We start from the raw sequence: 15,893 nt of genomic DNA, 5'->3' as shown, positions 1-15,893 counted from the left end.
CTGAAATAATTCGACTACAGCGCACTCAGTCATATAGAAAAAAATATTAAAAAATTAATAAATGTATTATCTTTACGGGAAACCCCTAAAACCATAGAAGAGTACCTATGATTCAACGGTTTGTCAAGTTTTATCAAGACTGATATGGAAGTTAAGCACTCTCCTCTAAAATACACTGATGCCCAATAATCCTGTATTAGGAAATGTCAAATCGCAATATAAGCCGTCATCAACAAAACATGCAGAAAGATGGCTAGTCACTACAATATGGTGAAACGAAATAATGGGGGATCCAAGTTCTGCATTGTTCAGCATTGATATTCCAATCAATTTACTGAGACTGTATTCTTCAACTTTTCCTGTTGCCTTCATGCCTCACATTAACAATACTAGCAGCATCCTTCCTTGCTAAGAGGAAATACTGTCTAAAGCACACAATCATAACTGTGACAATAAACGTTGGGCAGACACGTGAAGTTTGAACATTAATAATGAAGTATTATCTTGCCAGAAACGCATTAAGGCAGTATAGTTACAAAAGAGTCAGTCAATGCTTTCCAAAGGTGTATTTATGACAACTTTACAAAAAGGCAGCATTTAAAAAATGAAACGCCAACAAAGTTGCTGTCCATGGTGCTGAAAGTGACAGCATGGCATGCAACGGTTTGTATTAATGCAACTAAATACCATAAGAGGACAACGGGGGAAAGAAACAAAGCTAAACTGTTTAACTCACCTCTAGAGGAGAGTCTGGTTCATCCAGGATGCTCTTCTCACTCTGTATCCGCTGCATCGTTCCTGTAGAACTGGGGTCCATTATCAGCACGTTCTGACTACCGGCTATGCCGAATTTACAGTCACTCTTTCTGGAGTCAGTCGTCCTGCACACCTCGTAGTTGTACACGTGTTGGAGAGTCCCTGTCCCCAATGTGTCTGAGTAACGTGGTGGATAATACGGAATCACAGGGAGATTGGAGTGATACATGACGCGAGACTGTCTCCATCTGTAGATCTTCACTGATATAATAACCACTAAACACGTGATGAAGAGGAAGGAAACTACAGCCAAAGCCAACACTAAGTAGAAGGTCAGGTTGTCATTGTACTCCTTGTCTTGTGTAAAGTCAGTGAACTCAGACAGCACTTCAGGGAAGCTGTCCGCCACCGCCACGTTAACAATGACTGTAGCTGAACGAGAGGGCTGCCCGTTGTCCTCCACTATAACAGTCAGTCTTTGTTTCACAGCATCTTTATCAGTGACTTGGCGGATAGTTCTTATTTCTCCATTCTGTAAGCCCACTTCAAACAGCGCCCTGTCTGTGGCTTTCTGCAGTTTATAGGAGAGCCAGGCATTCTGTCCAGAGTCCACATCAACAGCCACCACTTTAGTGACCAGATAGCCCACATCAGCTGAACGAGGCACCATTTCAGCCACCAGAGAGCCACCAGTCTGGACTGGGTACAGAACCTGAGGAGGGTTGTCGTTCTGGTCCTGGATCATTACTTTCACAGTCACGTTGCTACTGAGTGGAGGGGAGCCTCCATCCTGCGCTTTGACAGTGAATACAAGCTGCTTAATCTTCTCATAATCAAATGAGCGCACTGCATGTATTACTCCGCTTTCTGCATTTATAGAAATATACTCAGAAACTGGAGATCCGCCGATCTCACACGCTTCCAAAATATAGTTAACACGGGCGTTCTGGTTTTCATCCGGGTCTTTAGCATAAACACTTAGAACAGATAAACCTGGAGTGTTATTCTCTGTGATGAATGCACTGTAGGAGCCTAGTGGAAATACTGGGGCATTATCATTGACATCCGAGACCTTAAGATAAAAGGTTCTTTTAGTTGAGAGGGGAGGCGACCCTGCGTCTGAGGCAATAACAGTGATATTACATTCCGACAAATGCTCACGATCTAATACAGCATCAGTCATCAATGCATAATAATTTCTAACATTGGATTTAATTTTAAAAGGAAGATTGCCTTCAATCGTGCAACTTACTTGTCCATTTCCACCAGAATCAAGATCTTTAACATTAATTATGCCAATCGTTGTACCAGCAGGGGAGTCTTCTGAAACAGGACTCGTGAATGACATCACGTTAATGACCGGAGCATTATCATTGACATCGATTACCTCAATTTCAACATTGCTTGAATCTGTGAGTCCGCCTTGATCTTTGGCTTCAACCCTAAACTCAATTTTTTTGTCTTTTTCAAAATCTATTTCCTTTGCCACATATATTTTTCCAGTAGCTTCATCTATATCGAACAAGTCAACAATCCCTGCTTTTGATTTGGAAAAGGAATACGCTATATTCCCGTTTGAACCGCTATCTATGTCGCTTGCATTCACAGTAACAATGTAAGTGCCCTTTGGTGCATTTTCAACCACCATAGCCTTATACAGTGACTGGTTAAACACAGGAGCATTGTCATTGGCATCTAAAATGTGGACATCTATATTTACTGTACCCGATCTCTGTGGATTTCCGCCGTCCACAGCCAACATTTTTAGAGACAGGCGTGGCTGTTCTTCTCTGTCTAAGGGTTTCTGAAGCACCATTTCAGCATATTTACTTCCATCCGGATTGACATGTTGTTTCAAAACAAAATGTTCGTTCGGAGTTAAAATGTAGTTCTGCAGACCGTTTTCCCCAACGTCGGCATCGTCCGCAATCTCTAAAACGAAACGGGATCCAAGCACAGCGGATTCGCTTATTTCAAATTTCAGATGACTGTTTTGGAAGGTGGGAGCGTTGTCGTTTGTGTCCAATACTTCTATGGTCACAGGGTGCAACTCCATTGGTTTTTCCAATAAAATCTCAAAGGTAAAGCTACATGGTGTTACCTCTCCACAAAGCTGTTCTCGGTCTATTCTCTCGTGCACGACCAAAGTCCCTTTGTCTGTTTTCAGCTCGGCGTACTGGATGTTATCTCCGGTAACGATGCGGGCCCGGCCAGAACGGAGCCTTTTCAGATCCAAACCGAGGTCTTGTGCAATATTACCAACAAGGGACCCTTTCTTCATCTCCTCTGGGATTGAATACCGGATCTGTGCCTCCGCTTGATGAACAAAAATAAATTGAAAAATAAACAGACACACTGCTCCTCGCAATCGTCCAAATAATCGCCATCTTACTCCTCCGTCACGAGGATGTTCTTTTAATGCCATGTAAAAACAGCGTCTTAAAGCAAACTGAACAATGAACTAAAGATTTCAACTCACTGGGGAAAACGCATGATTTCCAGGTAAATTATAATTACACGTTAGAAGTGTCAACTGTGTCTCCGAAGAGCCTACCCTCGTATGAAACGAAGATCATATTATCTTGTATAACGCAGTGACAGGGGAGGGGAAAGCACTGCCTCACACTGCACGGTTCAATTGATTTACCAGGCAACAGCGTCACTTAGAGGCTAACATATTAAACTTGTACCAAATATCCAACTCAAGAGTTTGGTGTTTTGGATGATAATATATCGTACTGGTACATTTGAAAATAAAAACACGTTAATGTTAGCTCAATCTAATGCCACGCATGCTATTTCGTTCTTGACGATTTGAGTGGAAAAAAGTAAATATAGATAAATTGCTGCTTTTTCTTTTCATGAAAAACCTGAGTAATATTTCAAACTACTACTTTTGTCAGTGGGCAAACATGATGAACATGTAAGACAACCCATTAACAGTGCCACAGTCTCTAAAAAGAGCCTATAGTGTGTATGTAAATAAATTAAATACAACTAAAGACATTCTTTCCTGTAAGTGCACTGCCAAAATACTAGACAGAAAGGAGGCAGTAGTAATATATATATAAACGTCTAACACGTTATAAAATGCTTAAAAATCACTAAATACTAATATGTGAGTCATCGAATTATTATTATTGTTATTATTGTTAATTCTGTTATTATTATTAGTAGGCCTATAGTCACGAAATTATGAAATTAAATTCAACCAGGATTTCTTCAAAATCAAGCCAGTATTTCAATGCGATGACTTACTTCAGCACCATGGAGAGCGAAGGGACTGCAGAACGACCGTTGGTCAGGAAACACCATCCTGAATCATGATTTTTATACCCCACCATTCAAGCTACAATTATTTGTATCATTACAAATACATTAACTTAAACCTACTATCAACATTATATAATACTAGCAGATGTAATAGCTGATACGACTTGAGGTAAGTCCCACAGACCAACTTACCAGAGTAGACATGTACGATACTGCTGATGGCATGCTGTTCATTCTGCAGTTTCAGTTCCAGCATCATCCACACTAACCAAACTTTGACACATGGGTTGCACATACATTTTTGTCTTTTGCAACGTCTCCGACAAACAGCCCTTTTCTCATCTCCTCTGTTATAGAATAATGAATTTGTCTGCAATCCGCAGCCACAAGGCAAAAAAGCAAGATGGAGACTCTCCAATCCGATGAGGTACCTTTGCTCTTCAGAATATCCATTTGTTACCATGAATATATGATCCAAAATGACATGTATCCGTATAAGGAGAGAGGCCTCGTATCTCGCTTACAAAATGGACCGTAACTCTGTGTTCACTCAAATCCTCACAATGCCAACATCTGAACATTACTGAATATATGCACACAACTATCGCCTATTCCCTTTGATGACGGGCGATGACTTGTGATAATGGTGACGTTAGACGAATCAAAGTCTGCTTATGCAACAGCACCACCAACAGTGACTAAGAGAAACATCATCATTAGTATGTGTGGATCAATGCTGCAACAGTATGATCACCCAAACGAGCCCTTCCTGCCTAATTTGTAATAATGGGAATGTACAACATTCGCTTTAAGTGAAAATAAAAGAGCATCAAATAATACAAATCTGTATAAAATGCCACACTTTGTGTTTTCTCAGTATCTGATCGGACAGATTGTCAGTTGACTAAAAATGCAAGTGGGTAAGACTGGGAGGACTGTATTGTGTTGGGAAGTGGTTCCCAGTTATCATACAATTATCCTGCAGGCCCTTTTAAAATATAACAGCTACAACAATCTCAAATATAAGAGTGGAAGCAAATGTTTCAAATAGCATGCTAAGAACAAATTGTGGACATACAGACAGAGTTAAATGGCGATAGATAGATGGATTGATAATGTTTTCTCGCCTGATCCAATCGGACTGTGACCTACATTTGAGCAGTGGTATGAAACCACTCCAACGCTCAACCACAAGCATGAGCGAACACTGACACATTTCGCAGCAGTATATTTCTTCTCCATGCAGCACAACATAATGTTCGCACAAGTAGGAAAGCCAATTTTTTAGTAGGTCACAATAGTGCCTGTTCAAATAAAATATTAGTATACTGCCGCAGAGCATAACATTCTGCACATCATGATTTTGCATTATTTAGGCAACAACTGCATCGGGGTGATTAATATGCATGTAGTTTAAAACCTCGAGTGGAATCGCAGCACACAAAAATAAGAGCAATGCAGCTGCCTGTGCTCCAAAACTGCTGCCTAAAATCTCAGTCTTGTATGACTGACTTTCATAGCAGCATTTGAAAATATGTGTGTCCAACCAACGTTTGAATTGTTAGTTTTGCTAGGTGAATTAAATAGTCTGTGTGTAGTGAAAATAGATGCAGTGGAAGAGAGATAGAGTAAAGAAAAGACAAACTGAATCTCATTCTCTGTAAACATGTGATCGTCTGAGTTTGAGTGTGGTGTTGACAAAGAAAAATGCAATGCTAACATAACATTGATCTGTTTGAGATTCAAAAAGAAAGGAAAAGGAAAATAATCTTACCTGCTGGATGGGATTTGACGTTTTATTCAAGGAGTGCACCGAAAAAGAAAGGAGAAAGAAGAAAACAGTTAGTATAAGTCCTAAAACAAAATCTGATTGTGTCACATCCTTCTACGTTATTAGGCATTGTATGCATATCAACAGTGAAACAATGACTTATATAATGGTTTGATCTTGTGACATATCAGATCAAACAAATAGTCTGACTCCAGATTGATCTCAAAGTTCATCGACTGCACAAAGTTGTCTCATTCTTGACTAACTTGAACTATTTGTATTTGGTAAATAATAATAAGCTATTGTCAACAAAGGTAAGCACTTTATCCTGCTCAGTTCTGTTCTGCTCACTCCAGACTATTGTCAGCAAACCAAAAATAGAGCCCTGTTTTTCCTGATTAAATTGAGTCTTCAGAAGGCAATTGGCAGCAGATCTTATATGTGTTGACATGCTGCCATGGAAAGAGAGCTCACACCTCTTATTCAACCTGGAGTTGTTGTAAATAACTTCATGTCTATTTTGGAGCATTTCAAATACATTACACAATGCTTACTTTATTATTAGCCAGCCTAATCTACCAGTCCTTATGCTATGATGTTATTATTTAGAGCAGCTTCATGAATGAAGTCTGTGGAAATCACATGTTAAAATTCAATGACAGTATATAATATTAGAAATTAGAATGCAAGAATCAAGTGACAAAGTGGCAACAAAAGGATTACCAAGAGATATTTAATTATACAAAAATACAGATAAGTGCAGTTTTCAGGATTTTCTAGAAAATTCCCACTCCTGGAATTTCATATAAAATGTCTCAGTGGTTTTACAACATGTCATCCCTTACCCTGCACAATGTTTCTGTAAAACAAAACTAATTTACTGTCTGTATTAAAAAAAATGACTGAAAATTCTTTGAAGCTTGTGTTAATTAAAATGAGCCATGCTGTGAAACTGACATACTTTTCTATCTTTCTCCTCCAATATTGTCTAACACACTGCTTAAAACCGTGAGCCGTAACGCAGACACACAAATGAAGCATTGCTTGTTTTTCCACCTCCTTCCATGGATGAAATTAGGAGCACAAATGAGCCTGCAGCTGTAACACGATTCAGCAACACACATGAATTCACATGGGGATTATTTTGATGACAAAACCTCTCTGCTTCATAACCATGACACAGGCAGTAACACGCACACACACACACACACACACACACACACACACACACACACACACACACACACACACACACACACACACACACACACACACACACGAAAATCACCATTTAACTGTTGTGTAAGACTCAAACCACTGATCTGAGTGCAGCTCCACACTACAATGCTTTTCAAGATATAAAAACATTTGGTTTTATGCTTCTTTCAACTTTAAGTGCTTCATTTTAGCATCACTTTTTATCTTTATTTTCTTACTGTTTGATGTCTGAAACCTTTATGTGTCTTTATGCTAAAGAGGCCTTGGAAAAGTTGAATTGACAGTTTATCTAAAAACATATGGTTTAAAAGAAAGAAAGAAACAAAAGTACCACTATTACCAGTATGTTTAATCAGTAGTGGCAGTAATGTGTCCGAGATCTAAGAGCATGTTGTTCTACAAATACATGCATTTGAGTATTTGTTTAATGTTAAAGTTTTTATTTTCTTGTTGATTAGAGTTGCCTTTGATTGTTGTCATGATGGCCATCAGTTTTGGTTTCTGATATAAACGTCATTTATGTCCTTTACATGTTCTTTGCAAAAGTTCATGGGCAAATGAGAAGTAAGACACAATCTTATCTTCAAGTTTATTTTTCATCATACACTCATGGTTTGTTCACATATTGTTCAATTGATAGCATAGTGCAAATGTTTTATAAATCATGTATCATTGTGAAAACATAACATGGCATTATTAACTTGGCTGCAGTGTATTCCAAGTCACAAAATGTACAATGAATACAACTGTGAAGGTTGTTTTACACAAAAGCATTAACAGAAGCAAAGATAAATATAGCAGGAACAAAGCAATACTATTAATAGCTGTAACTACAGTTCGTCAACTGTATTGTTCTCACAAAATCAGAAGATGTAGTGATAAATAGAGTAGTCAGAAAGGAATGCCATGCATTTAATTAAACAGAAAGACAGAGAGAGACTACTTACAGCTTAGAATAGAATAATTAAAAGAGGCAGGGCAAAACACAGGCCTGACTAAGTAACAACAAGTAAACCGTCTGCTGAATACTTTTTTTTCAATCCGAGATAAAAACAAACAATCTAAATAAAACAGATGTAAATAGAATAATTACTTTATTTATTCTAATATGCTACTATTTAAAATATTCCAGAAGATAAACTATCTACACTTCGTTTAAGGTCACCATCGATATTCATGGTCAGGTGATGGGGGATGAGGTTGAGGTTATTAGCAAAATCCAAGAACATTACAAAACATATCCAACTAGGCATCGACAGCATATTCACGCACAAATACAACTTTAACATATTTGGCAGACAAAGGGTCGAAATTTAATTCAATGCACAGGGATTATTTTTACAACATCTATAACATGTTGTTATTGCCAACTCTCATTTGACCAAGTAACAAGGTTGCGGTGCACCTGCCCTCACCTTCAGAGTAGCTCTGTCTGCACTCGCCTGCCTTAGCGTGTTTTTTTGATAGGCTGCGCTTCTTTGCTTTAGTGTGTCAGTGTCTGTGCTTGAGCCGAAACGAAAATCGCCTCTCCACGACCCCGTGGTCAAGAAGGAATCATAGCGCTCATCTTTTAGCAGGGTCCCGCAACGGCTTAAATCCGTGAAACTAGGGGGGAGGTAGGTTGTGGGGAAAACGGGGAGACTATCGGTGGTTGACCGGTAAACATAACTACGTCTGCAGAGTTTACAATAAAACACTCCACTGATTAAAAGGATTAAAAGTGAGGAAACGGTTATAAGGGCGATAATCAAATACAGTGTTAAGTTATCGCTGTCCTGTGAGTAATCTGCAAATTCAAAGAGTTCGTTTAAAACAGGCAGCCCGTTGCCAATCATTACGTTGACGGTAGCGGTGGCGGAGAGAGATTCAGGCCCATTGTCCGTTATTGAAACGACAACAGTGTGTTTCGGGTCATCGTCCTCCATGAATGCTCGCACAGTTCGGATTTCTCCTGTATGCAGACCGACCACAAACAAGCTGGGCTGGGTTGCTTTGATTATTCTGTAGGAGAGCCAGGCGTTATGGCCAGAGTCAGCGTCCACAGCAACCACCTTGGTAACCAGGTAACCTCTAGGCGCTTCAATTGGCACCATATCCTCAGCAATGAACCCGATGGTTTGCACAGGATACAAGACAACAGGCGCATTGTCATTTTGGTCCTTAATAAACACGTTAACAGTACAGGTGGTGGACAGTGGAGGGTCGCCTCCATCTCGAGCTGTCACCTTAATCTGAAAGTGTACCGACTGTTCGTAATCGAAGAGGCGTGATGTGAAGAGCTCACCAGTGTCTGAGTTGATGGTGAGGAAGGAGGACACTTCTGAGTTTGTGTCCTTTGATATTTGGTACAGTATTTTAGCATTAGATCCGTCGTCAATGTCCACTGCTTTCACTTTCATGACAAACGTGCCAACGGGTTGGTTTTCCAAGATGTTGGTATTGCACTCGCTCTGCGTAAAAGTTGGGGGGTTATCATTGATATCATTGATCACGATTGTTATAACTTTTACACTGGAGAGTGAGGGGGAGCCCGCATCAGTGGCAGTGACTGCGATGTTATACTCGGATTGAAGTTCTCTGTCTAGTATTCCGTCAGACACTAACATGTAATAGTTTTTTACCTCTGATAGTAATTTAAATGGAACATTGTCTGGGATTGTGCAGGTGACGCGCCCACTGCTTCCAGTGTCCAGGTCATACACATTAATCAGAGCAACCATAGTTCCTGGTTTAGAGTCTTCCGCCACGTTAGCAGAGGCTGACTTTACTTCTATCATTGGTTTGTTGTCATTCACGTCAATGACGTCAATTATAAGTTTACAGTGAGAGGCCTGACCACCCCCATCTTTAGCCTGAACATCCAGCTCGTGCGTACTAGCGTCTTCATAGTCAATGACACCTGCCAGGCGAACTTCTCCGCTCAGAGGGTTAATTTCAATAGCTCTTCCCATCTTGTCTGACAGGTGACTGAAAGAGTACGTTATCTCTCCATAAACAGCTTCATCTGAGTCCGTGGCATTCAGCGTTGCTATGACAGTCCCTATGGCAGAGTTCTCTGGCACAGATGTTTTGTAAACATGTTGGCTAAAAACTGGGACATTGTCATTGGCGTCCAAAACACGGATATGAATAGACGCAGTTCCTGATCTGATTGGATTTCCCCCGTCAATTCCATTGATTTTCAGTACATGTTCAGCTTGTGCCTCCCGGTCCAATGCCTTTTTAAGAACTAGTTCCGGATAAGCATTGCCGTTTATTTGGGTACTCATTTCCAGTGCAAAATGATTATTCGGGCTCAGTTTATATTCACGGACCGAGTTGGTTCCCAGATCGGGGTCATGCGCGCTCTCCAACGGAAAGCGCCTCCCCAGAACAGTGGATTCGACAAGATCTAGTTGTATCTCCCCTGCAGCGAACACTGGGCTGTTGTCATTTATATCTGCAATATCCAACACTATGCTGTATGCTTGAAGGGGATCTTCAAGTAAGAGCTGGTACTGCAGGATGCAGACACTGGCTTGCACGCACAGCTCCTCTCGGTCTATCCGTTGGCTGATCAAAAGATTGCCTGACGCAGTGTCCAGTTCACACAGCTGGCTAGTTCCGTCTGCAACAACGCGGGCTCGACGAGCTTCAAGCTCCGTCACTTTCAGCCCCAGATCCCGCGCAACATTCCCGATAACCGACCCCCGCAGCATCTCCTCTGGAAGGATGTAACGGACTTCTCCAAACGAAACACCAAAAAAGAGGCAAAACCATAAAAAATACAGCCATCGTTTAAAGTTTAATGGCTGATCCATTATTAAACATGCTTTCAGAAACAGATGTACAGTCGACATCATAGCTAAATCCTAAACATATACATCCAAATATCGAACTGAAAATGCTGCTGTAATCCAACGGTTGCCTGCTTCTCTAGCTGAGTTAATCATGCTCTATTAGGGAGGCTGTCTGCTCGGATTCCTCTCTCTCTGTCCCCATTTCACTGCTGCGCTCGCTCTCTCACTCCCTCTCGCTCTCTCTCTCTCTCTCTCTCTCTCTCTCTCTCATACCCAGTCTCCCTCTCCTTCTTTCCCTCATCCACACCCACACATCCACAAACAGCATGCATACACAGCCCTCGGCTCTAACCCAATACTCCAGTTTCACTGACACAGATGATGTGAGACACGCCATAGCAACCATGAGTCAGACAGTATAAAAGAGCGTCACCATGAGACCAAGAGAATTATTACAACAGTGGACAATATACTATGAACATCACCTTGCATTGTGACCAACATAAGATCAGGCAACTTATCATAATGTTAATATCATGATATAACATAACACATAATATAATATAACATGAACATTCATGTTTGAGGCAACAGAGCGGAAAAGCAACACCTGAACAATGCAATCATGTATACTTTTTGCAATTAATAGCAGCCCAGCAAATGTTACAATGCTTACTGTTTTGCTGATATTCTCAGCAATATGTTGATTAATTTTTCTCGGTGACACAATGATTTGATTCTGCAATAGACTGCATTCAAGATAATTGACAGCCCAAACCACCCACACACACACACACAAACAAACAGACACAGACAGTCCTAAATATAGTAATATTTTGGTGATTAAAACGTTAAAGTTCATGTGATTTGCAATCTCCCAGGAGATTAGCTGGGCTTGTATCGCTAGATACGTTTAGCTGTTGATCCAGTTACAGTGCAACTTGAGTTTGTTCTCTGCACATTAATTACAGTCTGTGTTCCAACAGGACAGGAGCAGGCATGAACAGACACCAGAAAGTCTGCAGAAAATATAATTGGCATTAAATGCCTAGCGTCCAGAACTTATACACATCCCGAGATGACACAGAGGAAAGGAAAATCACCAAACCCCTCACATCCTCTGCGTTGATTCAACTTCTTCCCTCATGTAGGTGCCAAAGAGCACTCTACAGCCAAACAACCAACACAATAGCAGTTTATTTCTATTTTCTATTTCTGTGTAATAACACAGCAAAGTAAAACAGCTTACTGTACCATTTCTTACATAGATATTTTGCAAAATCACCTCATTATTTGACTATACTGTAGATATACTTTTTAATGAATGAATGCATACAAGACAAAATCAGAATGAAGAGGGACTGATTCACTCAATATTGTGGAGCAGTGAGTGTTCCTCAGCTTGTATGTGTTTGACAGAGAATCTATTGCAAAGCTTCAGATGTCTGAATTAGCTGCAGCTCAACTCTTGAGATGTTTTTTTCCCGGTTTGTGACAAGTGTATACAAGGTATATATGAGAGCTTCATAATGCATCAAGTTATTCAATAGAGGATTTGGAAATATGACACAGATCACTGTTAAGTGCACTATTATGTAACACAATTACTGTTGCATGTGACAAAACAATTACAAAGTAAGGAACAGTGAAGGTGCAGTAATGGAGGCCTTCAACACTACTGCAATCATGAAGAGGGTGAAGTTCTGTTTTGATATACAGCTTTTAGATAAACATTCATGTCAGTTAAAATTACTGAGATGAATAAAATATCACCAAGGCTATTGATAAATGTACAGTATTATTTTACTTTATTAGAAGTCTGGTATATGTGAAATTAAAGTTAAATTAATGAAAAGTGTTACGTCACTTGAAACAACAGGTCTTATCTTTGTAAAGTGGATAAAATGGTAACAGTAAAATAAGAATTATGATATATTTGTGTATAACAATGATGAGATATATAAATGCAGGAGGGTTTAAATTCAAGCCAAAAACGTTCAGGGAAAAAAAAAAAAACTGCAACCAGTGCTAAAGTTAAGATCCGGTGTAAGAGGCAGTGTTGAAAAAACTGTCTGTAGGTAATTAACAGTACAGCTGCACTCCACAGAGCCCGCAGATTTCCTGTATTTGCATCTATCATTCTAAGAGGCAAACACATATGTGAATGTCTGCCTTCCTATGGTGGTAAAGTACAGTGAGAAGTGTTTTTGTAAATAAATGTTCCACTGATTTTGACATGAGTATGTGATAAATACAATTGCTTTACAGCTTGATAATGACGGTGTGTCTATTTTATTATTAATAATTAATTACTATTATGATTATTAAAAGGGAATCTTTTCTTTAGAAAATGTTGCAATATATTTGACTGTCTGATAGGTCACAGTGTAATCTCAAAGAATAAAAAACAATACAATGAAATAAGATAAGAGGCATTTATATCCAACAAGAGGACATATTTTTAAATGGGTAGTATCATAGAAATGTAAAGACATGAAACCCAAGACAGGAAGGGTGACAAAAGAATAAGGGAAAGAAGTCAAGGTGCCCAAAAAATGCAACAGTAAATCACAGCTCAGCAAAAAAGGACAATGAAACGAGCCAAGAGAGTCAATATCCTCCTGGCTGAAAATAGTCGGCAAATGAGAGGACTCACATGGACAAAATGAGACAAGTTGGTTGTGTGTGTGTGAGACAAATATTGACGTTTTACAGATCTGAAAATAATAATGCAATATTCATACCTCTAAACACTCTTCCATTTCACCAAACACCTCAGCAAAATCGCTTGGACTTTTCCTCAGAGTCTGGTCAGCAGGCAGTGTGTTGTCATTGTAGGATGACACGAACTTAAAGTCACTGGTTCTAGAACCTGTTGTCAGGTACGCGTCATAATTGTAAGTGCTGCGTAAAGTTCCTGTGCCGTCAACGTCTGCGTAATTAGGAGGGAGATAAGCGCTGGGGATGGCAACAGCTCCATCAAACAACAGTCTGGGCTTTCTCCTGCGACAAAACCTCACACCGAGGATGATGATGATGAAGGTCAGGAAAAAGGTGGATACAGACACCAGCGCGATGATCAGATAAGAGGTCAGTTTGGAGTTCTTCTCGTCATAAGAAATATCTTTCAGTTCTGGCACCTCAGCCAAGTTATCAGAAATAAGTAAATACATGGAACAGGTGGAAGAGAGAGAGGGCTGTCCGTTATCTTTCACTGACACAATGAGGTTCTGTTTCATGCTGTCAGATTCAGAAATGTCCCGCTGAGTCCTGATCTCTCCGCTGTGGAGACCAATAGTGAAAAGTCCCGGATCAGTGGATTTGACTATATGATAGGACAGCCAGGCGTTCTGTCCGGAGTCCGCGTCCACCGCTATCACTTTGGACACCAGAGAGCCTCCGTGTGCAGCTTTGGGGACCAGCTCGGTCATGAAGGAGTTACCCTCCGGGGCGGGGTACAGTATCTGAGGAGAGTTGTCATTCACATCCGATACGAACACACTGACGGTCACGTTGCTGCTGAGCGGAGGAGAACCGTTGTCTCTAGCCGTCACGTGGACTTTAAAACTCCTGAACTGTTCATAATCAAACGACCTCACAGCGTGGATCACACCCGTGTCTCCGTTAACAGATAGATAGGAGGACACCGGGGCACCGTTCAACTCACCAGGTAACAGAGAATAAATCACTGTACCGTTTTGTCTAGAGTCGGGGTCTCGAGCAGTAACGGAACATAATGTGGAGCCAGGTTTGTTATTTTCAGTCACATAAGCGCTGTAGGACTGTTCCTCAAACACAGGTGGGTTGTCGTTGATGTCTGCTACAGATAACTGAACAGTTTTAGAGGAGGACAGAGGTGGAGAGCCCTCGTCAGTGGCAGTGATTGTAATGTTGTAATCAGACTCGAGTTCACGGTCCAGTTGTCCTGTGGTCACCAGAGAATAATAGTTTTTAATAGAAGGAACCAACTTAAAAGGGACGTTTTGCTGAATTGAGCAGCGGACCTGTCTGTTAGTCTCAGAGTCTCTATCCTGCACGTTAATGATGCCCACCTCTGTACCAGGTGGGGTATCCTCAGGAATGAGATTCGTTAGTGATTTCAAACTGACTACAGGGGCATTGTCATTCACATCAGTGATAGAAATGATTACCTTAGCATAAGATGACAGCCCTAATCCATCTTTTGCTTTAACGCGTATTTCAAATGATGTCGTAGTTTCATAGTCAACGATGTCAATTACTCGTATCTCACCGACTTTACGGTCAATACTAAATATCTTCTTCACATCATCAGTAACGTGTCCAAATTCATATGTCACGTCACCATTGACTCCCTCGTCTGCATCACTAGCACTCACTGTGACCACTACAGTATCTACAGGGGAGTTTTCAGGCAGACTGGCTTTATAAACGGCCTGGCTAAACACTGGGGCGTTATCATTAGCATCCAGTACAGTGACGTGTATGACTACAGTACCTGATCTCTGAGGAGAGCCTCCATCTAAAGCTGTAAGGAGCAAATTGATCCCTTGTTGTTTTTCACGATCAAGCTCTTTTTCAAGAACAAGCTCTATTGTGTTTCCATCAGCAGCCAAAATGAAATTACCATTATTCTGAAGGCTGTACTGCTGAACTGAATTCTGTCCTACATCCGCATCGTGCGCCTCTTCAATCACAAAACGAGCTCCCCTGACTGCCGACTCTCGAATTTCTATATCAATCAAGTCTTCCTTAAATTGTGGGGAATTATCATTAATATCTTGAATGTGTAGATTAATCCGATGGAGCTCGAGAGGATTCTCCAGCACAAGCTCGTGCTTTAGGATGCACGAAGCCTTTTCTCCACAAAGCCCCTCTCGGTCAATCCTGTCGGCGACAATCATCTCTCCGTCATTCAGGTTTATGTCACAGTAACGTTTATCATTCCCATCGGTGTCAATGCGGGCTCTTCTGTTGGAGAGCGCGCCCTTGTCGAGCCCGAGATCCTTGGCCACATTTCCAACAACTGATCCACGTTTCATCTCCTCTGGAAAAGAATAGCTTATGTCTCCATAAGCGACACGTAGAAAAAACAGGACGAAATAGAAGCTGCACGT

At 40.7% G+C, this 15,893-nt stretch overlaps 3 protein-coding genes across 3 annotated transcripts; all 3 read right to left on the bottom strand.

Moving 5' to 3' along the window:
* Positions 1–727: 727 nt before the first annotated feature.
* LOC306701786 (protocadherin beta-3-like) lies at positions 728–3,181 on the bottom strand (the record flags this gene model as incomplete). Its single annotated transcript, XM_079167199.1, has 1 exon — positions 728–3,181. One exon carries the CDS (start codon positions 3,179–3,181, stop codon positions 728–730), a length of 2,454 nt encoding a protein of 817 aa, XP_079023325.1.
* Positions 3,182–8,391: 5,210 nt separating this feature from the next.
* Positions 8,392–10,906, bottom strand: LOC306701799 (protocadherin beta-15-like; the record flags this gene model as incomplete). The annotated part of the gene is made up of 1 exon (XM_079167211.1): positions 8,392–10,906. The coding sequence occupies exon 1, from the start codon at positions 10,858–10,860 to the stop codon at positions 8,392–8,394; it is 2,469 nt and encodes an 822-aa protein (XP_079023337.1). The 5' UTR covers positions 10,861–10,906.
* A 2,629-nt stretch (positions 10,907–13,535) lies between these two features.
* Positions 13,536–15,893, bottom strand: LOC306701802 (protocadherin gamma-A11-like; the record flags this gene model as incomplete). The annotated part of the gene is made up of 1 exon (XM_079167214.1): positions 13,536–15,893. Exon 1 carries the CDS (start codon positions 15,816–15,818, stop codon positions 13,536–13,538), a length of 2,283 nt encoding a protein of 760 aa, XP_079023340.1. The 5' UTR covers positions 15,819–15,893.

Source organism: Pholis gunnellus, assembly GCF_910591455.1.
Source record: "Pholis gunnellus genome assembly, chromosome: 10".
Classification (NCBI taxonomy): Eukaryota; Metazoa; Chordata; class Actinopteri; order Perciformes; family Pholidae; genus Pholis; species Pholis gunnellus.
This window is presented reverse-complemented; position numbering and strand designations above follow the sequence as displayed.